The sequence below is a fragment of the Lasioglossum baleicum genome, chromosome 7, assembly GCF_051020765.1.
Source record: "Lasioglossum baleicum chromosome 7, iyLasBale1, whole genome shotgun sequence".
Classification (NCBI taxonomy): domain Eukaryota; kingdom Metazoa; phylum Arthropoda; class Insecta; order Hymenoptera; family Halictidae; genus Lasioglossum; species Lasioglossum baleicum.
This window is the reverse complement of record NC_134935.1, coordinates 13057008-13084718: the sequence shown is the minus strand read 5'-3', so window position 1 is coordinate 13084718 and position 27711 is coordinate 13057008. Positions and strand designations below refer to the sequence as shown.

The following is a 27711-nucleotide window of genomic DNA, read 5'->3' as shown; positions in this document are numbered from 1 at the left end:
AAGAATTGAAAATGTATATCAATTGATTTGGATGGTCATTAAACGAAATGTTTGGCAACGTTAATCGAATTCTCCGGGCCCAACAATAACGTGACGTCGGAAAGCGTAAGAGGGACTGCCGCATCCCGTTCACAAAAATTACCATTTAATTAGCGCCGTGAATTAATCCACGGTCGAAGTGTCGATACGGGGCGAATAGAATTAAGCAGTCCGTTTCGTAGGCGACGTAGACAAAGAGGCGGAAACTATTGCCTTGAGATCCCGGTTCAACGAGATAGCCTTTCGTTAGCCGCTTGCGGAACTAATAAATATGGAATACTACAAAACGAAGTGAAGAAGAAAGTGGCGCATAAAGTACTTCCAGAAGAACACATTTCCTTGTTCAAGTTTTAAAGCGAGACTCGTTTATTTTCTTCAGTTTCGCCGGGACGCTATTTTACAAGAAGCAATAAATCACTTTGTGAAATTCTATTAGTTCTTGCCCTTCGGCATACGCGCGACCATGTTCCGTGATACGGAACGAAATAAATATATAAAATAAATGCCGTAGTATTTCGTGAACTAATTACCTGTAATTAATAGCAATTTCTTATGGAAATTAAAATTTACGTTTTTAGTATTTTCTCGTCAAAATCTGTTTATTCTGAATATATCAAAAAAGAGTTAAAAATTTTCTGCCCCCCAAAGTGGAGTTCAGCCTAAAGTGTTAATAATTTATCAATAAAATTTAGCATCGTATGTTATTAATATGTAGTATCGTATAATAATGACCATTTTGAAAGGTTTCGCCACTTCCCAGCGATCTCAAATGAACAAATTCGACTCTCGATAGTTGCGCGGGCTAACTGAAAATTGCAAGAGCCATCGCAGACGAGAAACGAGCATAGATCACAATCGCGGATTCCGCGCGGACGCATTGGAGACTTATTTAACAAACCGCGGAGGGACGATTCGAGGAAATAAATAGGGAAAAGCGTACGCGAGCAGAGGCCGAGCGAAAATTATGTGGTTGGCTGATATATTTCCCATTCACCTTGAATTAATGTATCGCCGATATTACGGCGATGCATCAAAAGCCAGGCTCCCCTACCACCGGCCACCGCCAGCTGCCTAAAAATTGCCGGCGTTGATGCATTGCGAGTTGCGGTGTTGGTGAAATGTATTGGTGGTCGTTTGTACGCGGTCGCATATTTTTTTTTCTTTTTTTTTTCGTCCCCGATAGCAGCAATGGAAGTTCGGGGAACAATCTCGTCGATGTCTGGTTGACGTGGCTCGTCGCTCGGCTAATAAAACATCGACGGGATTGATTTCTAGTGGCGCGATTATTGTTTGCGATGAACGACCCTGCGTGACGCCACGCAACTTTTAATTAGCTTTACGCCCGTCATCGTACATTTCTGTCGCGACAGCTCGCCACCCTTATATTTGCTACATTATATTGTTCACCCTTAGACTTTCTTGAAAAATCTGCAAAAATTCATGTACAGTAAAGGTTCGTGTGTGAGAAACCCTTGTTCCATACCGTCAATTAATCCAGGTATAGGCAACGAGAGCTCCGAGAGTTGAGACGTAGCTGCCCCGGGTATCTACGTCATCGACTCCGGAGCACTAATTGCCCAAGCCAGAATTAAACCAGTACAGTTGAAATTATATCGTGTAGTATATTTCATCATCCTGAATAGAGATTATCATAATGATTTTGACACCTAATTTGTTGAAATATTTGTCAGTTAGAACCCTGTACAGTTAAAGGGCTAACAATTGTTTCCCTCCTGAAGCCTCGGATCCGTTTTGATCCAGTTTCGATCTGGATGGTAATACTTTAGTACAGACAATAGTATTCGAGTAATCCTGCCATCTATTCTGAACAGTTCATTCCAGCTATTTCGATTCTCGCGCAGAAAATTTATTGAAATACGAATTTTCGGACGGATTTTTCGTTTCACGAGCTGGCACACGGTTCGAGAAATTGTTAAAAATGGGAAACGCACGAATCGCAGTCCCGGAGAACCGCATGCAAATCGTGGAACACACAAACGTGCATCTCGCGGCGCGTTCTTCCCATTTTCTCTATTTCACTTCGATTCTTTCGGTTTCTATTTTTTTCTACCGCGGGCTTTTTTTCATTTTGAGAAATTGGCTTCGACGTACAGTATTTGTTTCCCCCCCATCATTCACGTGGTTTTATTTTCTACGTTTACGGTGGTCGTGAAAGTTATTGGCGATTTTGCTCTCGCATCGATAGCGACAAAATGTGTAATGGATTTGTAAAAGTGGTCGTAGGAGTGTATCGAGATGCACCGTGCCTCCCGAGTATTATACGGCAATATTGTGCGCCGTTGGTTCGGCCACGGTTGTTCCGAAATGAGAACGAATTGGAAACTGGAAGGACAACTGTACAATTGCTTGGGATAAAATACACACACCTCTCCACCATCATAATTACGGAATAACAACTCTTTAGTTTTGTAGCTTCCATAAAAGATTTCCAGTTCTGAAGAATTACAAATTGTTTGGCTGTCCTCTCTGAAAGTTGGTGAATTCTGCAGATAAAATCCACGGAATCATCCACCATCGTAATTGAAAAATAACATCTCTTATATTCATAACTTTCATGAAGGTTTCCAATGTTGATGGATCACAAGTTTCGAAGAGTTACTATTTGAAAAAGTCAGTCAATTCTTTGGTTAATAAAATTAATTAAGGAAAATTCATACGTACCAGGTGATTAAATTATTCAGTAAATCTACTTCTTTGGATATGCAGGATGATCAGGTAGTACAACAAAAATATAGAAAAAAGTCTCTTGATGGAGTCCGGAATTGTACGAAATGGAACCGAATGAACGGAACACCACAACTGAGCTCCTGCGGTGCGAAATGGGCCAGTGGAGTGGGGATGAGTCAGAGTGGGAACGTGTAGTGGAGTAGGGAGCGCTGGCGCGCGGAGTGGGGATCGCTGAACGCGATGACGTACTATCAGCGTCGCGCGGCGAGGTGTGACAGTTAATATAAAAATTTCCTTTTCTCCTAGACGCACAGTTCTTTTTTAAATTTGTTTTTCAATATTGCATTGTCATCTAGTTCTGAACTATGTTTAAAGTTTCAAGTCTCTAGCTCATCGGGAAGTGGTTTAAAATTCGATTACAAGACTTGACGCATACAACAACGACAACTCGGCAAGCGTGATAAAAAAGGAGTTATTTTGAGGAAATCTGTCTATACTGAATAGCGGCTGAAATAAAGCAAACTACCCTATGTTTTATCTTGAAACCTTGGAATTAAATCGTAAGGTAAAGGGTCGACGCTAGTATATTTTTTATTCTTAAGAATGAAAAGCATGCACAGTCGCCGAGTAACGTTTCACTCCGAGCAGAAGAGTCACTCCTGCTTCGAAAATACATACGCTGCCGCGCGATCCTAATAAAACCGTATGCGCATCGCACATTTCATTGTTATACGTTTCCGCACGATATCTGTCCAATCTTTCGAAAAACGATTTCCAATTTTACTTGGCCGTTCGAGCGGAGTTGCCTCTCTTTTGTCCGAAACCGTATCTTCGACGACTTCGTATAAAAATAGTCGCTTTACGAGACGTTTTTACAACTATGCCTTCTCACGCTGGCCGAGGCCGAGACCTGAGGGCCGCCGGTCCTAACTTCAACAATCACGGCAGCAGCGGAGAATTTATTGGCCGGTGCAAAAGTTACGGGAATGCCGAAATATTAAATCATTCGCGCAGCAAGTGCAAGCACGAATGCGAATGCGCGAGTGCGAGTGCGTCACAGTTGTAAAATGCGCGATTACTCGTGACACCGGGAATTGCCTAAAGAGTTAATCCTCGAAGCCGGGGAAAGTTGCCTCGTTGCTGTAAGATGGTATGCGCGTTAAGAGCCCGCCGCTTAACCGCAAATGTAACCGAAGTTCAGCGTGCCCGGATCCTTCGGCAACATAAATTGCGTCGCCGACTGTACGCAGGCTTCCGCGAGGATCGAAACGCGCCGAGACAAACTTCGTTACAGCCGTCTTCCGCGAGACCCATAATTGCGAGGATTGTGAACCCGCCGGCGAACGTTTTCACCTCATGACACACTTGGGAGCCCTGTGCCGTAATCGCTGCTATACTTGCGCCTTCGACGACACTGTCGCTGCCCCACTAATCCCCGGAAACGCTCCAAAGAAATTTCAAAGACGCAGTGGCCGTTCAAATGGTTCTACATTTGTTAGCAAGGGTGATCTTACTTCATACCATTCGATAGAGGCACATACCGGTCAAAATGAATTCTTAAAATTTTACTCACATATAAAATAGATACAGTGGGGTAAAGTGCCCAAATATGATATTATGGCACTACCTTATACCTTGTAAAGGAGACGTCGCACTCTAGTGAGAAAATCCTCAAACAATAGATTACTATGTATACTCAACAGTGTGCAGTGCAATCGCACCATTCTATAGATTTCAGTATCGATCCTCCGCCAGTTGTGTGTCTCGCCGTGTTGAATATTTTTGTGGTTAGATTTTCGATTGTATCTTTTTCGAGGAAGGTAAGTGATTTTGAAATGTTCCAACATATCTGTAGTTTCAGTTTATTTATATTTATGTTTGCCAACTGTTGGTTTGGGCTGAAATTCATTTTCTCTTTGTCAGTAGCTAGTATGATCAGTCCTCGTGGAGTTCCCAATATGGCACTACCAGGGGTTCCCTAATATGAGTATAGCTATTGACATTCTTGGTGTGGCTGCCGAATATAGCACTAGGTGTCATATTGGGGACTCAAGGTGTACCATATTAAAAAAATTATTTTTTAACAAATTTGACCCCAAAATCGTATAGGGAGAAAATGCATCTACAACTGGTAATTTTTTGGACGAAAAAGAGCATTCTAAAATAATCAAAAAATGACCAACAAAAAGTGGTTCATATTTGGGCACTTTACCCTAACTACTCGATCTAAGAGAAATGGAACTGTACTATCTAAGAAAAACCAATATCTCTTCCACTACGGGATACATCCAGGGAATGCCTTGAAATTAAATGGTAAGGCACGGGGTTAAGAGAACGAACACCCAACATATAAAATATTGAAGTATCTATCTTCCGTCGGAGACTAGTCCAGTACTTTCGGGCCACCTAGTAAGTTCAAGTAGCCGGACCAGCATCGGCTCGATTTCTCCAGCCCGGTTTCGTCTTCCCATTCTCCGGGAGAAAAGAGCAAGCTAGCAGGCAGCAGCCTGGTTCACGAAATAATCGCCGGTAGACGCAGTCAGTCGGTTAATGCTGTGTTTGTTAAAGCGATCGTATACTGGAACGTGTTTACTGTGCCCACTGTGTTTTACGATCTGCGTCCAAACAGCCGGCAAGATACGTACCCGAAGCCGACGAAGTATCTTCGACGTTCCAAAGCGTAAAGTACCCGAAGAATAGGCGTTGCTACCTTGCTCGTCGAGTTTCGAGGAGAAAGAGAGAGAGAGAGAGAGAGATATTTGTACCGATACCGCGACATACGTAAACTAGGCTAGCGATATATATCGATATGCTAACGTATGACGCTAGTTCTCCAGACAGTACAAGATCGTCAACGCGACTTTCGTCACAGCGTCTTGGCTGTTTCCAGAGACGGAATCATCGCCGTTCGGAACAAAGTGGCTAAGAAATACCGACGTAGAGCCACGAGGTATTTCAAGAATGGAAGCTGCTTATTCTTACAACCGTAACGCTACCTTTACGACTATCTCGATGCAGCTTCGCCCTTTGGGAACGGTTGTTTTTCATGGCCTCGACTTTCTATCCCTCTCCTCTTCTTTCATTGCTATTCGTCTTTCTCTCCAGCTCGCCTCTAAACTCGCGGGAAACGCGAACAAACATGTTCGACCCGAATCCATGTAAAACACTGGTCGCCGCACAGTGGGCCGGGCCGCAAAAAGCTGGCCAAAACTCGCGTTTGTTAATCATGCATTATTAATTGCAAGCAGAATGCATGCAGGAGATTTTTCAAGTCTTAGAATCTAATTCTGGTATTAATTGCTAGAATGAGAAGTGGATATGTTTACATAAAATAAAAATTTTCTATTGCTACGTATTAGCTTATGAAAAGATCTAGTGTGAACTTATTGCATGACATGAACAATTTTTGAATTCCGCATGTTTTATGGAAACCGTGCGCCGTCCGTCCAGGAATCAACCTCTCCTCCGACTGGCCGGGTAATCGATAACACGTTAATGAGTGAGCTCGTTAATTTACAAGCGAAACGATTCGATGAATAAATTGTTCTGTTTATCGCGACGCGGTGATCTTTCGCCGCCGGTACGTTAGCGGTCCCTCTCCGGTGAAATGTTCAATGCTGCTGGTCGTTAGAGTCATTGTTGCTCGGACCGCGACGTTTATGGTCACTGTTGGCCAATTTCAACTGGATCGTCGCGAAACTTGAACGGTCCTTTTGTTTTTCTCCCTTGCCAATTACCTCGCGAAATGTAACAAAGTAATTATTGCGGCAGTTGCGCTCGCAAATGGTAATGCTTCTTTTACGAGTGCTGCGGCAGTGCTCGGATAAATTGGAACTTCCAAATGATCATTGCGAGTAATATTTAAAATCGTCATCCGCATTATCTTTTTGCACTTTTGCACTGTGTACAAGTTTTAGGTCATGTACATGTTTACTGTTTATTTAATTCAATCGCCATAAGCTGAGTAAGTGAATGACGATTTTGGTATTCTGGGTCAAAATCGAACCAGGCTATGCTATCGGAGGTTTAATAAACTCGATTGGAAGTTTATTGTGGTTCAAAGGAAAATGCTGAGGAAATTGCAAAGGAAATTGCAAACTGCCCAGAAAAATATATTTCATGGTAGAAACGTCTGCGATCGGTTAAGAACAATTTTTATTTTGCTACTTGTGAATACAATAATTCTTCATGAAATGGTATCGATGTTTCGCTCATTTATCTACATTGCGTTTAATAGAGGAAATATTATTGATTCAATGAGGAAGAAATATAAATTGAAGTACAATGCGGTTCAATTAAAACAGTTTTCAGTAGAAAAGAAAATATTCCTGAACAAAGGTTCCCACGGAAAACTGACGATCCACGCAGCGAGCTTATTTTTGAATAAGAAAACATCCGCTGCCGTTTATCATGCACATTTTTTCTGTCTCCATTATTCCTACTTTTCCTTGTTCCTTCGGAACACTTAATACTTAATTCGTCCTGCTTTTAAATTTTTAACAGCTCGCCCCTTCTTGCGCAGTACCCCGCTAAAGCACTCGCGCAAAAACCAGTATCGTCAGACGGTTTTGAGGATATTTAAATAAATACGGTCGACAATTTCAGGGGTGATTAAAACGATAGCGAATACTACGAACGTGAATTCGATACTTCGTGAGCTTGTTATCAACCATGATGCGAACGTTTCTAAATATTCCCCCTCGTGTAATTTTCAGAGGGTGATTTGTCATATAAACGAGAATCGTATGCATATCGAAGCATTCTCGGTGCACGTTCTCCATTACAACTCTGTACGAATATGATTCGCCAATAGCCTATCAAAATTAACTAATAATTCATCGCTGTTATTCAGCCGGCTATTGCTTTGTATTATTTATTAATATTGAATGCCTGCTTGTGCGATGCATCAATTTTGTCGTATTAATCCGGAAAGCATAAAGCAGACCTCTGACCTCTCTTTCCATACTTCTGCTACTTTTATCTTCGTTTAATTCAGTACAAGCGGTTTCATTATCAGAAAGAGGGACACATAATGATAGGCATAAATGTTTGAAGCACATATTCAAAACAAAAATGTCTTTGTTTAATCCTAGCACAAATATACTAGTAGAATTTAGAAAACGAATGAGTACATGTTCATTTAAAATGTCTCTAAAAAAAGTAAGAACAGTTTCAGCAATTAGTATAATAGTACCCAGCTTCAGAAATTAGTATACAGGTTCGATGCATGTAATAAGACAACACTAGTCCCCCAAGGTTAAAATTTTCAACACAACGTCACACGATCTACAAAGGTCGTAACATCCCCCACGCCTTACGTACCCTCCCTAATTAGATCTAACCGTAATCCCGGCAATTACTGCGCGATCAGAACTATTCATTCACCGTCAGGTTAATTAACGCTCGGTGCTCTTTTAACTGTTGCAGGTATGTGTCTCGACGCTTTGTTAGGGGAGAATCTGGAGGAAATCCGAGGGCGGCTGAAGAGCAAAGCTGCGTCTGGTGGGTTCGTACTTTCGTACACCAAGAGCACACTGTTTTCCGGTGCAGGTAAATTCCGTGTAGAGATCGTAAGTTGTCGAGCACCTACAAACAGTATTGAGGGGGTTTCTCGTGTAACGACAGTGAAAACAAGTGATGTTCACGAATTTTTTTTTAGAAGAAGTCGCTGAGCCGCGGCCCGTGACGTGTATCGTCTCTCTGTCGTGCATATGTCACAATGTCAAGTGACTAATCCGGTAATAACAGAGAGAGAGGGCATTATTGGGAGGAGAAAAAAAGTCTTTTGGAAGGAATGCGGGACGGGCATGCATTCCTTTAATTGTCCTAAACATTCAGATTACGGAAGCATTGATGGTTGGGGTAAGACGTAGGCGTATGCCGAGCGAAAGACCCCCTGACCCTTGTGCCGTCTCAGGAGACTTCTTTACAGCATCCTAATAATAACTGTATTCCCCCCAACACCCCTTATCTAGCAAAAGAGTGGGGTCTTCGTTGCCCCTGTATCGAAATTCACGGCGTTTTCTCGTGGACGAAGATTACATTGGTGAGACAATTCTCGGAACGTGACGTCGTGTATCCCTCGGAGAGACTTATTGCGGCAACGCTGACACCGCCTTTGAGTACGGTACCGCGCGAATCACCCCGTAGATCCTCTGTGCAACTTACGATCTCTGTACAGTAGCTGGTTGGCCGCGTAACCGTAATACAGGCTGTAGGTTCGCGGTGAAACAGTGTCGTCTAACCGGGGGAACACACTCTTTCTGGTCTCTCGCTAGCCGTGAGCGATTTCCATGCTCGTTCGAAACTGTCACAGATGTCGGTGCCGAGAGGTGGAGGTGGTTCGAGTAGACTCAGGTTTAGGGGAATAGGGGAAGGAAGGTCTTATACGAGCGACGAAGCCGTGAGTAGATGTGGCACCGTCAACGTGTCCCATCAACGCGAACCTATAAACCCTGCCTGCTCGGAAATAATATTGGGAATCCTCTTCCCTCGCTCTTCTTCCTCTTCCTTCTTCTCTTCTGGATTTCCCTCTCTCTCTCTCACTCTTTCCCGTCTCTCTTTACGTACAAGCGAAATCCTTCGAGGGCGCGAGGGATTTTCGCAAAGGGGGCCACACCGTGAATAAAGGTCACGACTCCGAAACGATCTCGTCGTGTACCTTCCTCTACCACCACTCCCCCCCCCCCAGCCCGGTATCCTTCGTTCGCCGATTGATCCACGCGAAAATAGCGAACTACATCGGCATTCGTATGCGAACGGACACGTTGCATGGCGGACGCGACGCGTAAAAACGTTAGATTGTCTTCTTCTTCTTCGTGATAGAGGGAGAACGACGGGCGCCCGCGCACCCAGAAAATATTTTGTTTATGCAGCCCGCGATGGAAAATGCAATAAAATCCGGGACGCGGCTGATTCCTCCTGCCGGGGAATAAATCGGGCGACGGCTGTGAAGTTCAACCTGCGAAACGCTTCTTGCTGAAATCCTCGAGCCTGGAATCTGTCTGTACTTAGTTTCAATTTTTACTCTGGGTAGTTGGATTGAAACAATTGAATAATTGATTGGGTAGAGACAATACAAAATTGGTACACAGAATAGAATTGCCATAACGTTCAATTTATGGGTGATTTATTGAGAAACTCTGGCTCCTCTGTTCGATAGATGCTTATTACAACTTATTACAGCAATCACTCAATAAGTAGATGTATTGATTTGCTACAGGCACACTGTGCTTGAACAATTAAGTATTTGCAAGCAATTCATTTCAAGATAAGAGTAGACTCTCAACGCTTTTACGCGACTTCTCTCTTTGTACCTTTTCCCTCCTGAAATAAGTATCTTAAAAACGCGAAGCACTCGTTACGCGCTACGCTGGAAACTTCGTCGTTGTTAAGGGAACCTCCCCCTTTTGTCCTTATTAATGTTGGTTTTTTTTTACTTCGCTTCCCTCTCGTGGAATTTTCCGTGATGCTGAAGAAAGGGGAGTAGCTTTACAAGTCATTTGTGTCACGAGTAGTTAACGAGGATTCGGATCGATAATGGGATTTACGATTATTCAAAAGGGCAGATCGAAAACGTCTGATTTAACGAGGCAGGCTTTTCTTCACTAAAAATCATTCTTGTTACCTATTCAACCTTCTAGAGCAGCATAGTTAAAAATGTCGGGTGAATATAAAATATTTATGAAAGTATCCATCGTCGCGAATTTGATGTTTGAAAAAAATGCTGTTACAAAAAATTATTGCCCATAGTCCATCATATATAGTTTTAAATAAGTTACTTATTTAAAGGAAATATGTAGGACGCAAAATATGATGTTCGGGAAAGACGCTGTCACTCGTGCATTTTTCAAAATTGTGCAACGAGAAAATTCCTACAGACGGTCCAATACATATACTTTTAAATGAAATTTTCATTTAATTAAAGCGCGTACTAATTTTCCCGGAAGAATTTTTCAAATATCACGCTTTTCAAGTAGCACACCAGGCAAGAGCGCTTAATAATTTTCGCGCGGAAATGTGTTCGCGAAATACGAATCGGCGGCGCGCGGTGTTCAAATGTTTTCTTTGTCAAGAGATAGCGCGAGTCGTTTTTTTCTGATAGTTTACTTTTAAATGGCGGGTGAAAAAGGAACGGTACGTAGGGACGAGTAACGGTTGGCAAGACCCGGGGCCTGGGTTGGCCTGGCTTGGCGAATTTCGTGGAAAAGTTTGTGCGTACGACCACGATTGGACCGCAGGCTTCCGCTTTTCAGATTTTCCTCCATTCATTGCAGTTGGCGCACGTTTTTTTTTCTTCCTCTTGCCTCGTGCGCCACGCGTTACAAATTGGTCCATGCTTCATACGAGGTCACCCCCGACACTGCGAGGCGTCTGCGTTGGAGTCCCGTGAAATACCGCGGCCCATTACTTGCGGCTTGCAACTGCGGATTAATTAACGCACATTAATACCAAGATGCGTCGCGAAACTCGCCCCGGAAAATCGCCGCGAATAATGCCCCGTGATTCGGGGATTTTTCAACATCAACACGCATTAACCGTGCCGCGAACCACCCGCGAGTAATAAACCGCTGACTATTCAATTAGGTCATTTCATAAATCTTTGTCTTCGCTCCTGGCACCAGTGAGCTCGAGAAAAATCATTAATCTTGGTCGTGCTATACATTTATTACAATAGCAAGAATTTACTGTGATTATTTCCTTTGTTCTCCTTTAATTTCTTGCGAGCTACAGTCTCATAAACATTTTCAGGTTGTTAAGAATTCATGTTGGAAATAAATAGGTAGAACACGAAATTGTAATGACAACATTCTCGAATTTTTCTAATACTTTTATGGTTTTGTTTTTCGCTCATGCAGTTTTGGTATATATGCATAAAATCCGCAGAGTGTAATCATTAGACTATCCCAGACTCATTTAGATATTATTGAAAGAACGAATTAATTATTATGAAATTTCTATGGTATTTTATGTTCCTTTTACTTTTTTTGGAATTGTCAGTGAATTATCTTGATACGGAATAAATATTTGTCGGTGTAATATGGTAATGTGATTGTGTATAACACACGAGATTATTTGTTTTAGGAGCCGTAGCAGAGATACGTAATGAAATTTATTGGGGAAATTACGTATTGAACAGCAAATAATAATCATTCGGTTCAGAATTGATTGTACATATTTAACTTATGCATTATTATTGGCGACGAATATGATGCTGTTCGCGACGATACTGTTATGATTGAATTAGTTATCGCTTGCAGAAACTATCAGCCGGTAAATAATTTTAATTGCTAAAATCAACAAATACAAATAATATTCACGTGTACAGTGACAGAAATGAAGGAACGTGTTGCAATTGAATTCGTGTTTCATCTCAAAACCTAATTACAGTATCATCGATTTATAAACCATCTCGAAGATGCTTTTGTGAATCAGAATAATCGAGCTTCCTCATGATGAAACAAATCAACCTAATTCTGTCGTTCGGCATCACACTAATTTGACAACGAAGGAAGCTGCAAATGAATCGATACATATAAACGCCTCGTAGATTGTTTCAACCTGATAACGTTCGATCTGAACGACTTTGAAATATCCTTCGTAATTTCCATTCCGTAATTACAACGTAACATTCGTGACGTCAAAGGTGTACTGGGTGAGTTGCGAGAAACGGATCACTCGAATATTCTATTCGAATTAAACAAAAGAAAATCTGTACAACCAAAACGTACTTCTTTCATTACTCTCTCTCTATTTATTTAGTATATATAAAAACTGATAGTACAAGTGATAAAAAACAAACCTGAAAATTAGTATTTGTCTTGATATCTGCCGAGCTCTTTCAAACTCATAAAAATATAACATCATCGAAAAGCAATTATTAGCGACCTCTAAATGACTTTGAAAGTAATTTTAAAAGATTGGATCATTTAACAGACTTGTTTACAAATTTCTGAGACCAAGGTATTATATTTGTCGTAATACCAGCATCAAAATAAAAGAAATTCAACGTCATCGAAAATAAAATTAAGCGAAATTGTGTAAACATATATGTTCTCTACGTAACAATGGGATTTTTGTTCCGAGCATTTTTTTCCCGCGATTCATTTGAGGTTATGATTCGGTATTCGGTTTCCGGCGGCCCACCCGTTATATTTCATACATCTAGGTCGCGCCCGATACAATTGCGCCAATCATTTATGCGTGCGCCATATCCTCACCACTTTTCAAACCGTTTAATTTCGGTGTTCACCGCGGCCAGAATTGAACAGATATTTTAGCGGCAGAAAGTTATCGCGGGCAATGCATCCGCGAGCCGCAAATCTCGGTAGTGGAAGATGAATGAATCCCGGGGTCAGGCTTGCAAGTTGTTTAAATTACTGCTGCGAAAAAGTCGGCGTGGAGGGTGAATCGTGCGGTCGTTGTTCCTCCACAATGATGGCATTTTGTGGCCGCCTAAGGCTGCGGTTATGCTGGATGCATTTTTTGACGAGCTATCGTTCTGACGTGAATTAGAACAAACAATTAAATTTATTCCTCTGCGAATGATCACACTGCATTCTCTTCTCGTTCTGTAGAGAAGTCGCACAAATTCATCAGAACACATTGATTGTGTGAATCAGGTGAAGATTGGAAATATTTTTTATTTACAAAACTACGAGTGTCAAATTTATTTGTTTAAAAAATATTGATTGTACGGATCAGGAATTGTGAAGGTTGCAAGTCCTTCTTCTGCAAAAATTCTGTAAAAGTCCAACATGATTTAGCATAATTAACAGTTTATTTAGCATAACGGAGAAATTATTGATTTTGGAGCTCCATTATCTTAATATAAAAGAATCATGTCCGTCTGTGTTTGAATTCTCTACCTTGAAAATGTCTGCTTTTTTTTCAAAATCTGTGATTGCAGCCTTAAGTCATAATTTGTTTCCAGTCCGCCTCTCTGCGCGCAGCCGGTACAGTGAAATGGAAACGCGTGCAACGGTAGATGCATACGGACCGCGTAACTTTAACGAACGGTCATAATTATCGAACGCGAGGCGATGCACGCCTGCATCCGCGACTCGGGCTGCGTGCACACACAATGACGGAATTTTCAAGAGGACTGCCGATGTTTCCATAGCGACCGATTGCCTCGAATCAGTTATAGGATTCAGCCGTTAGACAAGGTTTCATTAAAAAGTTTATATGGGTATGCTGTTCGATCATGCTCATGTGTGTAATATCATAGTAGACTTGAATATTTCTTTTTCGGTTCGCGTGTAATTTGAAGCGTATTCGATATAATTCGAGTTACTCAGTTTTTCGCGAGCTCTGATTCGAAATTTCATCTGAAGGATACATGATCCAGGCAATTTCATTTACCACACTTGACGCGGAGTGGTAAGCGGTATCGGTTGTTCTGCGGTCTGTCGCGGTGTTAGCGTATTATATTTTTGAAAAATGCAGTAAAACACGGATTAGCTTCCCACCGTTTGATGGGGCATTCGATCATTCGACCACCGCGTTTAACTGTATATTCAATTATTCTAATACCCCCATTTCGTCGAACACTCAAGTCTCTCTGTGTATAGTGAATTTCATTTATAATCTAGCCGTCCTCTATGGTTATTTAACGACGTCTCTATCGAATTGGTTAGAATATCAATAACGATGGAATAATATTAAATGCATTGCATGCAACTATTGATTGCAGCACAAAATATGCACTTTACTCAATTTATTCAATATTATTCATCTTTCAACAATATATTAGAATACCTAATTAATGTGGGGTTCTTGGTGAATATGAATTCGACGATTAAGCATTTTGTTTCATAATTATTCGAATGAAATGTTCCGGAAAATATGATCTCGAACGCTAATCAATTGATAAATAGGTTGCACGTGCATAAGCAAATTCATATTTCGATGTGTTTACTGCAATTGGACACCGTGCACATTTTCCTAGGTACTGTTAGTTTCGTATTTGAGAAATCGAATACTACTTGCTTTTTAAAGAAAGCGATAACATATATCCATAGCGTGCTATGAAAACTCAAAGTAACATGTAAGCATAACATACAAGATAAGATAAAACATGGGATATTAATGCACGTGTGATCAAATTTCGCTTGGAGAAGAAACAGTTAAAACTCCTCTAGTAAGTGTCATAGGTTCATAGAAAAATTACAAAAAATTTTAATCTTCGAGTTTGAAAGTGCAGCGAATACGCGTGCTATTAGAAAGAAATCGTCTGACGCGTCTGATCATGGTCAGCCAATTCTACTTATTGCATCTACTGCATATAGCACGCGAACCCGACGGATCTTCAAACTCTATTATCTCGAAATGGTGGCGTCAAACAAAAAAACCTGTATATTTTTCTCAAAACTTGATAGAGAGAGCTTACATTTGGAAAATGTAAATGTTATTCATCATTAACGTACATGTTATTTCTTCGTTTCCATGGATAGGTCACTCTACCCATTGTCAAAATGATTCTGGTCAAGTTGTACGATTGAAGTACTTGTTAGCGAAATGCAACAATGGGCAGGAACTCTCCTCTTCTTGGTAGAGCAAGGGTTAAAAAGTGACGGTGCAGCGGGCGATAAATCGCGAATCCAGGCGCAGGAATCGCCTGGGCCATCAATAATACACACCGCGGAGGAGCGTTCGAATAATTCGCGGAATTGGTCCCTGGCGCCTGAGGAGATCACCGGGGCGCCTAATGTGGATGGTGCCCGCGTGAAATACCGCGGCTGCGATGCCGTTAAAAAGCCACTTGTGGCCCATTACTCGAGCTTTACGAATGGGCGCGTGCGATTCGCGCATTAGAACGAGCCCGAGCTCCGTTGCTGAGCTGATAATGGGTCTGCGCGGGTCACAGAAGAACGCGTGCACGATCTAATCGCGTGTGTCGTGCGTGTGCCCGGGGTCAGGGCTTAGCTTACCGGTCGTTCTCGTTAAGATCGCTGAGATATCGCATCGCGGGCCGAGATAGAAACCGAGAGAGGGAGAGAGTGAGTGAGAGAGAATGAGTGAGGGAGAGTGAGAGGGCAGAAGCAAAAGAGACTCGTTGAAAAATGTCCATTAAATTTGATATGCGTGACCGCAGCCATTTCGACTGGTGCTTTATGATCATGGTCTCCCGTGGTATCGTATCGCTGGCCGGATAGCGAAAACTGCAATGGCATCCTGTAATACTTTCCGCTCCCGAGGCGAACCAATTTTCGGTCCGCTTAATAGAATTCTCTCGCTGCCGCTGCTCTGCTACCCGCGTTTATATCCGGATATGTGTGCTCGGCCATCGGTTTGTGAATCAGGCTTGCCTAGCCGTGCGGAGTTATCCTGATATTTATCGTTCGCATATGATTACCAGGCATTACAGTTTTCGAACCTGAGCCTTACCGCGCGAAGAATTATTACAGAGGACTTTCAGGCTTTCTGGGATTCGAGATTAATATCGATCCCGTGGATCTGCGGATCACGTAGCGTGGTCTGGAAATTGTATTTTTGTAGTCAATTGTTTAATATTTTGGTCACGTTCTGTTTGATGCCGAGCTACTACCCCTGAAAGCTTTGATGTACCAAGTATTGTTGGGTTTAGACGATTCTGTGATCGTATACAGCACCCTGAAGGAAAATTTGTGAAATTACAAATTCTTCTTATGCAAAATAGAAGTTGTCTGATCTATTACAAGAATGTAGAGTTACAGAAAAATTGATTTCGATTCATAATAATTTATGAGATTGTAAATAACGTACCAGTAATATTAAATTCATCTCATATAAATGTGCATATGCCTCCGTATGAATCTTGCGCTGACACCTTCTCGAAATAAAAATCGCCTATTCAAATACGCTCGGATTAATTGAGATTGATGACGCAGTAACGTGTTCTGTTCAAGAAGAGGAATTGCATCTGTTATCAGGAATCGGTTTCAAATTTCGCGGAAAGGGTGCACTTTAGCGCGTCGTCTGGATCAACGCGGTCGCTCCTAACATTTACTTTCCATCGGGAAGTTCGACAATTGGCGACAAAGAGGTCGCTCCGCGTTATTTATTTCACTAAGTGCTCTCGATCGTTCGTTACTTGGCTCCGGCTTCCCTCGTTCGCTCGTGAAAATTTATGGTCGCAGGCTACATGTAACTCACGGATCCCGCGCACCATCCGGAAAAGCAATGGACCACGATGGCAACGCGAAAATTCTCGACAGGATAGAACGAGGAAGCAGGTAGAAACAGTGAAACCCGTCTGCGTTGGTGCTAGCCCCGCTTTCGATAAAAGGAGTCGATGTTTTATCAAACGATTTCTTCGAAATCAATTTTAGTAAATCACTCAGCATGCTAATTTATCGTGGCACGGACCTCTCTTAGAAATAGCGAAGCAAATTTCACCGCCGTTTAATTAACTGAATAACGAATGTTCCCTTTAGGTGGATTTTATAAAGTGCTTTCACTCCTTTTGTAATTGAATGCTGGTTATATAAAGATTTTATAAATTGTTTTTGCTTCTTCTTCAATTGAACACTACTTCTACAAAGATTTTATATAAAGTGTCTTTACTTCTCATAAAAATAACGGGAATATATTTATTCAAAATATAGTAGAACTACACGATCTACGAAACGACACGGTCCCGATATTTTTTCTTAGACCAAGACTTTACTGTACATTATTCCAGTCGGTTGCAAATTTCAGAGGAAATAATATCCACAAAAATGTTGGGAATCTCCGTACGTTTTAAACGTTAAAAATCGCGACTGATGAAAATAGAACAACATTGCGTTCGTCATGAATTTAGATGGAATCTCTACACATTTTAAAAGCATAAAAATTGCGAATGATGAAAGTAGTAGAAAATTCCGCTTGCTTATAAATTTAAAAAGGATAACGTCATTGAAAATGTTGAAAATGTTTGCACATTTTAAATGCATACAAATCGCGAGTGGAGAAAATGGTATGGGATTGCTTATAAATCTCAAAGGACGTACATGAAAATGTTCTGAATCTTCGCATAATATTACAGCGAATATAAAATAGTGTGTAGACTTTTGCGTATATTTTTGCGACGGACTGTACGTTCAACAGCGTGGTGCGAAAAACGATTGGTGCGCGTCTGCAGCATTATCGTCGTGTTTTCTGAATGTTTTCAAGATTACCAGAACCTCGTTTGCCTACAGGTAAGTGAAAATTTCGCTCTCACCGTGACAAAAAAGATTACTGACGACCGTCCCCCATCGACGATCATTAGGAACAGCCATTAAAGTCGATTTGCGTTACGGTGGTAAAATAGTGGAAGGCCACCGGTAGTTTGGCTATGGTACCCGTCATCGCGCGGTGAGTCGTGCGAAACACGCCGCCGGACAAAACATTGATGACAGTGATGGTCTGATGAAAATTGCGAAATTAATGAATAACGATGTTTTTACAAGCACTCCGATACAAACTGCCGCCGCGGCGCTTTCAGTTTTCATGACGACTGAAACTGAAGGGGGAAAAGCGCAGCCGGAACAACTTCGACGATTGCTAGGTGACACAAAGTGCTTAACGCCCGGACACTTGAATGCAATTAATTATGGTCTGTTGTGGAAGTCACCGAGTCAACGTAGTTTCGGTGACACGCCTGCGAACGTGCAAAATGTTCTCGCAAAATATATTTTACTGAAACTCCCGTCGCGTTTCAGAACCGAAACGTATTTAATACACGAAACTCGAATTTCGCGATCTTATTGTACGTTAGCTATTGTCTTTCAAATTAGCTAATAATATTCATCTCGATATTCCTTTTTAATATTGGATCTTTTTCGGTAAATGTATTTTCAAATGTAGATATAAAATTCAAACATTTGAACGGAGCTAAATCAATACCATAATATATAATTAGTAAAAATCGATGTAGAGAAAATCTTACTAGAACTAGAAAAGCTTCACTGATGAAATCAATTGCTGAATTTTTATAGTACTATATGATATTGATGTTTATAGAACTATCTATCAATATATTATCAAAAAGCTTGCAAAAATACGGAAGACTCCTGTATCTCGTATAGTGTTAATGAGCCACAGATGACATTGGACTCGTTCTCGTGTTCGTTTTAGACAATCGCAAGCTCGATCAACAATTCAACGATTTCGCGAATAACATTGCCGATTGCGGCTGGTTATTCGCGACTTAATAACTTTTCCACGCAACGTCGCAGCCATTGTTACATTCCGTATGTTTCCGCAAGGGAAACTTCTCGGCGAATGCATGGCACAGACTCTACCGGACACTCCAGAATGCAGAGTTGCACAGGTACCGTGACATTATGCCGCGTGCACTTATACGGCACTGCGCGCGGAATCCTGTAATGACTTTGCTCATCGTGTCTCTATTCCTGCACACTCCGGCAGCGCTTGAATTGCCTTATACGATGACAGTGGTTGTATAAACACTTCGGACACTTATGAAAGAATCGCCGGGGCCCGGCTACTGTACTGCTGCATGCACGCGCAGTTCTGGTTCATAGGGACAGTTCCCCTGATACACCGGACACTTCAGGTTTCTTTTTAAATAAAGGAAAAAAATGTGATACTTTATTTTGCGTATTAAAAATTGACATACAATTTTTTGATGGAACAACGAGGACCAAGTTCGATCGTGTAAAGCCCTCAACTTACACTGATTTAAAACTCGATGAAACGACTTAAAAAAATCGGACATCAATTTTTAAGGTGTCATTGTAAAGGGGAAGCTTTAGTCTTTGAATCCGTGATGATTTCGGTCACGAAAAAAATTTTCCGAAGCTTTGACACACGTTTGAATATATACCATTTTTTGATAATAAACGCGTCTGCGGTTTCGCGAACGCGCATTCCCTACATTATGAAAAAAAATTCAAGTAAAATGAAGGATGGGTTATACTGTTAAAAAATGAGACATTTCGTATGCAACAACCTAACGCATACATCCAAAGTGAAAGTTTAAATTCGCCTTTAGAAGAGCTCCCCCTACAGGGCGATGCAACGGGCCGATCGGATGAAATTTCAGAGAGAAACAGAGTAACCGGCGACGGAACGAAACGTTTGATTAAACGCGTCGTCCAATCACGTAATATTCTAATCCATCTTCGCGGGAATGGCTTCGCGACCCCTTTAAAGGACCGCATTCATTACGCCCCCATGATGCATGCGGCGTGTACAATGCCGCATACGTCAGTGGGACGATATTGATAGTAACATCGTTGCGTTTCTGCCGGGGGATGATCACTTATGGATAGATAGTTTTTTCTCCCTTGACATGTGAAATTCAACAGGGACGACGGCCGACTCCGGGCCTCCATGTACACGGTGTTCTGCTTTAAACGATCATGGGATTCCCCTTGCCTTCGACGAATCAATCTTTCCGTAATTTCATGGAAAGTTCTGTCCTGCCTCGAGAACCCCGTTTGACAGAACGTTTGTCATTTTGTTACTGTATAATCTCCTCCCCTTTCCTGTCTCTGGAATTCTGGAAACGCATCCGGAATCAATTGTTTTTTTTTGTGGCCTGTGTTGAACTCCATGTGTGTTGTGATGTAAATTTTTATTGACACGTAGACTGACGAGTTTCGCTTATTTCATTCATAGAAACGGTCAGCATCGTCAATGATTATTATCGGTTACTTGGTAATGAAGTTCTCGGTAATGAAACTGCGCTTAATGCTTTTGTAGATCGTTTCGACGTCTGGTTATTCCAAGAAAATTAAATGTTATGTCCAGGTCAAGATAATATAGGAATTAACAATTATGATGATCTTCTTATTTGTTTTTTACCAATAAGAATATATGATATAAACGACAGAGATGAGCTGCCTGTTAATTATAATACGTAGGTCTCCCTTATCGAATAAATTTATGCGCGTTTAATTAACCGGCAATTACCGGTTATCTAATCATAATTATTCAATTGGTCCTTTTAACAGTTTATCGGCCACTTAACTTTTCTTAATTATATATTCTAGTACTTAATAATTGTATTAGCATTTGCAGTAGCAGTAACTATGCTTATGTTTACGACTTTGCATGATAGCGTTTCTTAATTTGAACGATTTGAGACGAATGCGATTGAAGATTCAGCTGATTAACAAATGAACTGCTCTGTAATGTCGGGTCTAATTAATTACGACGGTTCTGAATTGAATAGCATTCTGAACGTGTAAATCGGTATATCAAAGAGAAAAGTTTTAAAAAAATTTCAATTTCTCGAAATTGCGAAACAATAGTAAGTAAATATCACTATTTACACCTCTTTTTATCTGGGCTTGTAATAAAACATTTATAAATTGCGTTTGTTGTATACATGCTGAAAATTTCATAAAAGTTTGTCGCTATTGACAGAAAATCGAAAACATCGTGATTTTTTTTAGGTTTTTAATCGTTTGTAGTTCAACGTTGACCGATTCCGATAAAGTTTTCAGCATGTGCATAGCTGACAGGAGTTCAAAAGATGCACTTTTTATATTTTCATTACAGATCCCAAAAAAGTTGGTGAAAAGCGATTGTGACCAATTTTTCCAAAACATTTGTCGGCCGTCATCTAGTCAACTAATATATCTGCCTTAAGTTATTCTGGATTGAAGAGTATTTGATTGAACTGCATGATCTAAGAAACAGCGCGGACCCGAGGGTTTTTCTTAGATCGAGACTTTGCTGTATTATGTCCAATTTATTTAAATTATTTAAAAAGGGAATAAATGGCTAAGTAGCTCCTGTAAATTAATTAATTGTGATTATAAATCCGCAGTCTACTGTCCATAATTTATATAAGAGCCACGGTCTTTACCATCCTAAGCACCCCCATTAAAAGGCTTTATAAAACCCCCATTATTGTCAATAATTTCGGAACTCCCTGTAGTGTTTATGTTTCCATCGCGGTCGTGCACACAGTTACGGAAATCCGTTTAGAAGCCGGAATAAAAGCAGACATCGCGACAAAGTCGGTGGCTATGGGAGGCGCGAATCATCGTACAATGCTACGGGTCCGTAATAACTGTGCTCATCACGCGCCCGTCCGCGAACACCCCATGGCGTTGCTGGACGCATGTGTGTCCGAACACGTGCCACCTTCACGCGCTATTAGAGAGCCTCAAGAACGACTATCAACCGCGACTAAATTGTTTTCGAATGTTTACAACTGCGTGCGGTAACCGCGGGCAGTTCGCTGTCGTTCGGACACGCAATACGCATTCACGGCACACCGTAAATGCCGACTATATTACGCAGCAGTTCCTCGGCTTTTCAGACAGAAACGACTCTATCCTCGATATTAGAACCAATATCGGCGCTTAAAACTCCTCGGCAAAGTACTCGGTGGCCGTCCATCGTCAAACACCGTAGACCACTGCGTCTTCAACTTTTAGTACCTCGGATACGGAAAAATCGCCGCATCGCGGATGTAACCTTTGCTAGATGACTCTACAACATAGTTTCTCGACGTGGGAGGTATCGCTCACCGGTGGTCGATGGAGGAATTTGCTGGCATTGAAATTTCTGATTCTTGTTTTGCTCTCTTTAGTTTGCGTGGAACTCGCCGAGGTTCGAGAACTGTGTGCGGTGCACTTGAAGGTTTTGATAATAGTCAGTTTATTCGAGGAACGAACACATCGCGGAGGTACTGTTGCGAGACAATATTGGATGGCAGACCATGCTCTATGATCTTCCTGTGAATGACACTTTGAAGAGTGATCCTCGTCTTGAGACGCAGGGGCAGTCTTTTGTAATCCTTTTGTGTTCTGTATAATACTGAACGTTTTGATTTTCGAATACTCTTAACAAGAGGATAACTTTTTTAATATTGGTCCATACGATTTGAATTTAATGCGAGAAAGAAATTTTTTAAAAACTGCAATTGTTTTTTGCAACTTTTTGATGTGGGCGTGTACTGAAAATTTTACAAATACATTTTCTCAAAAAACTTCCAGTCGAATGGTCTAAAATAAAGATTGTTTGAATTAATTACAAGAAACAGGAGCTAGATAGAAATGTCTGTCTTCAATCGTTTCAATTGGCTGCATCATATACCTTGACATACAATTTTTTTAATTATACCTACTCATTATTGTCGCAAATGCAGAAAATTCTTCGTCTACTTACAGATCTGAAAAGCCGATTGTCCGTCGCTTGTTAGACGAACTGTGTTTTTCCCAGCAGCACATCTTAAATTGAACAATTCCGAACACGTTTTTACCACTCAGTAACTGGTTTACTCAAGAACGCCCTTTCTTCGAGATTCTGTAGGGCCGCGTGCAGGTGTGCAGATCAGAATCTTCTTAGCGGTTCCGCAGCGTTTGATGCTGTTTAATTGAATCATGGATGGCATTGAGAACGAAAAAGTGAAAGAAGGGACAGGATGCGTCATTCTATATCGTCGCCGTACAGAAGAAGCCTACATTACTTCCTGCTGGATAGCAGCGGTGTAGGTCCTCATTTACGAGAACTATGAAATTGAGGAAGAAGGCTGGGTTGCTTCGAAGAGGGCGTTTCCTCCCGGCTATCTTGCGCCTATCACGGACCACAAAATTACGATTCGGTTCGTGCAGTGACTCGTAAATGTCTCGCAAATTCATGTAGTTGCTCTCAATGCGTACCTTCCTCGTGATTCTTCTTGTAATTAAAAGCATTAACTACTATCTGGTATCGTTATCCTTAATTGTCAGTTTATTTGGCACAGGTACGCGAATTCAATGATATTCTTTAACTCTTTCAGAACGAATTTCAACATATTGACGACATCTAAATTCTGTATTTAATTCATGAGGTTGTAAACATATAATTTAATTGTTTATGTTAATATATACAATATGTGTGTGTGTGTGTGTGTGGATCGCCTCTGGCCGAAACCAGGTTGTTATATAAATCAATAATATATGCCGGTAAACAGCAACCATAAGCTACATCGTCGATCTCAGTCGAACCTCGAACTCGAACTCAGATCGCAGATTCGCCCGGATCGAAGTCAGGTTCCGCGAGATCGGATCGAAACGGTGATCGATATCGTTGCCTACACACTTTGCGTAACGCACTCCCTTTATGCCTGATTCTCATACATTATGTGCGTGCTCGGACCGTGCCATAAACCATGGTGGTTCGTCGGTGCCTGTGTATTATGTCCCGCGGTTTAGCATTTAGCGTTCGCAGCGCAGGATTAAGCCATAACTTGTAAGCACGTTACTCCTGCGATTCGATCAGATAACGTTCGATCGTCGGCTAAAGATGAAGACGTTTCTTTAGCGGCGGTCCAATTAGGTTTTTGGATTTGCCGTATCGATCTCGTCCACAGGCCCAGACATTACGCTATTGAATTTTATCGATCGAAAATCTTTTCGCCCTCTGGTCACCTCGCCTCCGGGGGTTCGCCTTCTACAGGTTCAACCCAGCAATCATAACCTGGATCATTTTTCTAATGGAGAACGATTGCTCGGTATACTCGCATCTCTGGGGCATTCGTTCATAACCGTGACCGTACCCCGGTGTGTTCCCATGGCAAAAAAACAGACGGATATAAGTGGTCATTTGCGAGGTCTGAATGATGCGCAGCATTATAACGTTAATCACATTAATGTTTCATAAAAATCCGCTCCGGGTGCGTTACGTAAATGTACTTCTTCGAAGAATATGCCCGACCCAGATCACTGGTGGTTTACGTTCTTCGTTGAGCGTGATTCCTCGTGCCTGAAAAACGATATTCTGTATTAAATATTGGTTCGACGAGGTCCCGCTAGTTCAGTTAACTTGGAAATGGTGTGAAAGCAGAACACTGTACACTTCAACAGTTTGTATTTTACATACAGATCAGCAGTTCTCAAACTAGAAAAATATCAATGCCGTTGAATTCTCAAAGTCTGACCTTGAGAAAATATTTTTGTTTGCTGCAATATTCGACCTTTCAAGCCATGTTTTTCTCTGACATTTTTACCGCGCCACATATCACTCGCACATTTTTTTCATAAATACATAAAATCCTCATTCTACCGGATCTCCGTCTCCCATTAAAGAAAACTTCGATGATCTTGAAATCTTGAAACATGTGGCCGCCTGAAGAACACAATTCTTTACCCGGCGCGCTCGCAGTATTTGCCCGTCGGAGCCTAATCACGTTTTGCAAGATTCCCTCGAGTTATACGAGAGACAGCAGCCGGCTGCTGGCAAAAAGAGAACGTTAGCCTTTTCGCTTTTTTCCCCACAATGAATCAAGTTCGGAATCGCCGCTATTATGAATTTCCTTCGTGCCGACACATGTGCCGCGTTACGGGGCGCTATTGTGCGTTATTTAATTGCATGCTGTATTTTACAACGGCCAGGGGGGGCCGAGAAAAAGAGCCGGGCGACGGAAAAATTGCTCGGGCAAAGAAACATTCGATGAACTCATTGAGTTTAACGATCAACACCGCGAAACAGGCGCGGCACCCTCCAAGACACAGAGTTTCCTCCGCGACGAGAAATTAAATTTAATGCTGGCTGTGCCTTTTTTAGCCCTCCCGCTCCTCCCCCGAGGGGCCGTAATAACTTTTCTTACGCCGTTAGTCCCGCGATATTATTTCCTCGAGCGATATACGATGTTCTTCCTTCGATCGTGACTGATCTACCATGCTTCTTCATCCACGTCCCGGCGCGTCGACACGTGCTCTTCAGACAAGAGAGAGAGAACAGCCTCAGCCAGCGTCTCGTTTCGTCTCGTCTCGTTTCATTTCGTTTCTCTTGGTCTTGGATCATTGGCTTCTTTCGCGCTCGCAACGGCCCGGCAAAGTGTCGGCAAGAACGTGCAAAAACGCGAGTGGAACGCGCTGCACGTGCGGATAAGCACGCCCGGAAAATATTTTGGACCATCCCTCGAGTTTCGGTCTCTCGATGCTGTTGCCAGTTTCTTGCGATCCTCGCCGTTCCCCGCTTTTCTCCGCGGTCCCTACCGGATTTTATTTGCCTCGCCATTTTTCTAACTATCGGCTTGTTACATACTACCAAGCATTTTCGATATATTTCACGCGATAAGAAATAACAACATCTTCTAACTGAGAAATGAAAATAGAATATTATATAAATAATATTTGATAATGAAAAAATTTTACCATCATCTTTTAAGAAAACGATCGAGTTTTGACCAATGGGTCCTGTTGCACTTTTCATTCTCGCGATGACTAGAATACGATGGTATCGAAAAAATGGTTGACCTTTTGACTTTGAAATTCAAGGTCAATCTATCTATCTATCATGATTGTTAGAGAAGCTTTTTCGTTTTTCGGAGGGAATTCGAAGCGAGCCGGTCAATTGCCGTGAGTGGAACAGTGGCTGTTTAGAAAGTTAGGCAGCGGGAGGCAGTAGGTAGCCCGAGTCTTTCTGGCAGAATTTAAGATCCACCGGTTGTGATAGTATTTTTATTACTCATTGTACCGATAGTCGGCCGAACGGTACAAGTAAAGTGCCATTTGCATTCTGGCCATGAGTGGCCGCAGGGTGTTTAAAACGAGGACGATAAAGGCTAACGTTTATTACCTGTTACTGAGAAATGTAGTAACCGGAAATAAAACCATTTGTATGTTTAACGTTCTGTGCACCGCTGTGCGATATGGTAATAGATGCGCTATACTTGAATATTAAGATCATTGTTAATCCATCCCGATAGCCGACGGACCGTAAAGAATCCCACGAAATGGCTCGTGAAAAATTGTAAGACGCCATCATGATTTTCCGTTTGCTCCATCGATCTGTGCTCCATCCTTCCGATTCATCAATAAACATTTTCCACGAAATAAATAAATGGTACAGTGTTTTCAAGTATTTTACTCGTTGAAAAGCGTTCGTTCCCAACAGCGATTTAAAATAATTATAATCACCGTTGTCTTCCCTTATTCATTGCACAATATAAATTTTTATTTCACGCTCAGAAGCAGAGGCCGTGTTACTACTTTTTTGCTTGCTTACCATTTCGCTGCTTTTACTTGCAGAAACAAACCTCCTCTGGACACAATTGCAATTTAATGAGGAATACATTAAGCGCACCACTGCGCGGAATATTATAAATATGCAAATTTCCGTATACAACAGTATTAAAATGAAACGTTTCAATGAAGTGTTTCTCTCTACTTTCATATTATTTATTGTTGCAGAAATACTCGTTAAAGTGCTATTTAGTAGCGATAGAGATGAACGCTGTCCCCGGAAAATCCACTAACTTTTTGAACATTTCACACGTATCCATGCAATAACATATTTAATTGAATTTTAATCAAATATTTTCCGTAACTTTCATCAAAAGTATCTTAACAATTTCGATCATATCAAAACGAAAGCTTTGAAGATATACTTACCAGTACTTTCCGAGTTAATCTTAATCTCATTAGCACTGCTGAACTCGTGAAAGCTAAGTAATTTCTTTAACGAAGTTGAAACTGAAAAGTTAAAATATAACATCTTGATGAAATCGTTTAAACCTTCCAAAGCTTTGCAAATCTATATGAAATTCGTTCCAAGTAACGACTTGGACAAGTCCATTTTATGTTTCGAAATTGGATTTTATGAAGAAAAAAGTGTATTCGAAGGAACTGTATATAAAGGTGTACAAACATTTGTACAGTAAGTGTTGTGGTCCGGAACAGATAGCGAATGTCCTTTTGGCAATCCCCTGCGAACGGAATCGGTTAATTCGCGCGTATCGACGCGCGTTGACGCGTCCGACGAAAGCCCCGACTCGCCGTTAATTACAGAAACGAGTAATTGAATTTCGGCTGGAATTAATTTACTACTCGTGTCTTTTGTGCGGCCAGGAGCACGGATTACTATGACATATTACATTCCGGGGGTCGCAATTATTATGCTCCTTGAATAGGTGCGCGTCCGGACATTTTCACGGGTAGTTGTGCACATCGGATTCACTTTGACGGCGGTACAGTGAATTCTGCGTTCGACAAATTATACAGTTAACGCGGACCACATCCAAGTTCTACCCGTGGACGCGCAACGGTTGTCGTTGTTGTTCCCGCCGCG

At 41.5% G+C, this 27711-nt stretch overlaps 2 protein-coding genes across 6 annotated transcripts in view; both read left to right on the top strand.

The window, feature by feature from the left end:
* Nucleotides 1-27711, top strand: part of Atg16 (Autophagy-related 16) — a 642505-nt gene that overhangs the window by 159384 nt on the left and 455410 nt on the right. The window lies entirely within an intron of this gene.
* The window catches only part of LOC143210246 (uncharacterized), a 473171-nt gene that overhangs the window by 88661 nt on the left and 356799 nt on the right, over nucleotides 1-27711 (top strand). For both annotated transcript variants that reach the window (XM_076426928.1, XM_076426927.1), the window contains exon 3: nucleotides 8155-8277. In XM_076426928.1, coding sequence (XP_076283043.1) covers nucleotides 8155-8277 — 123 coding nt within the window. The remainder of the gene's footprint in view (nucleotides 1-8154; nucleotides 8278-27711) is intronic.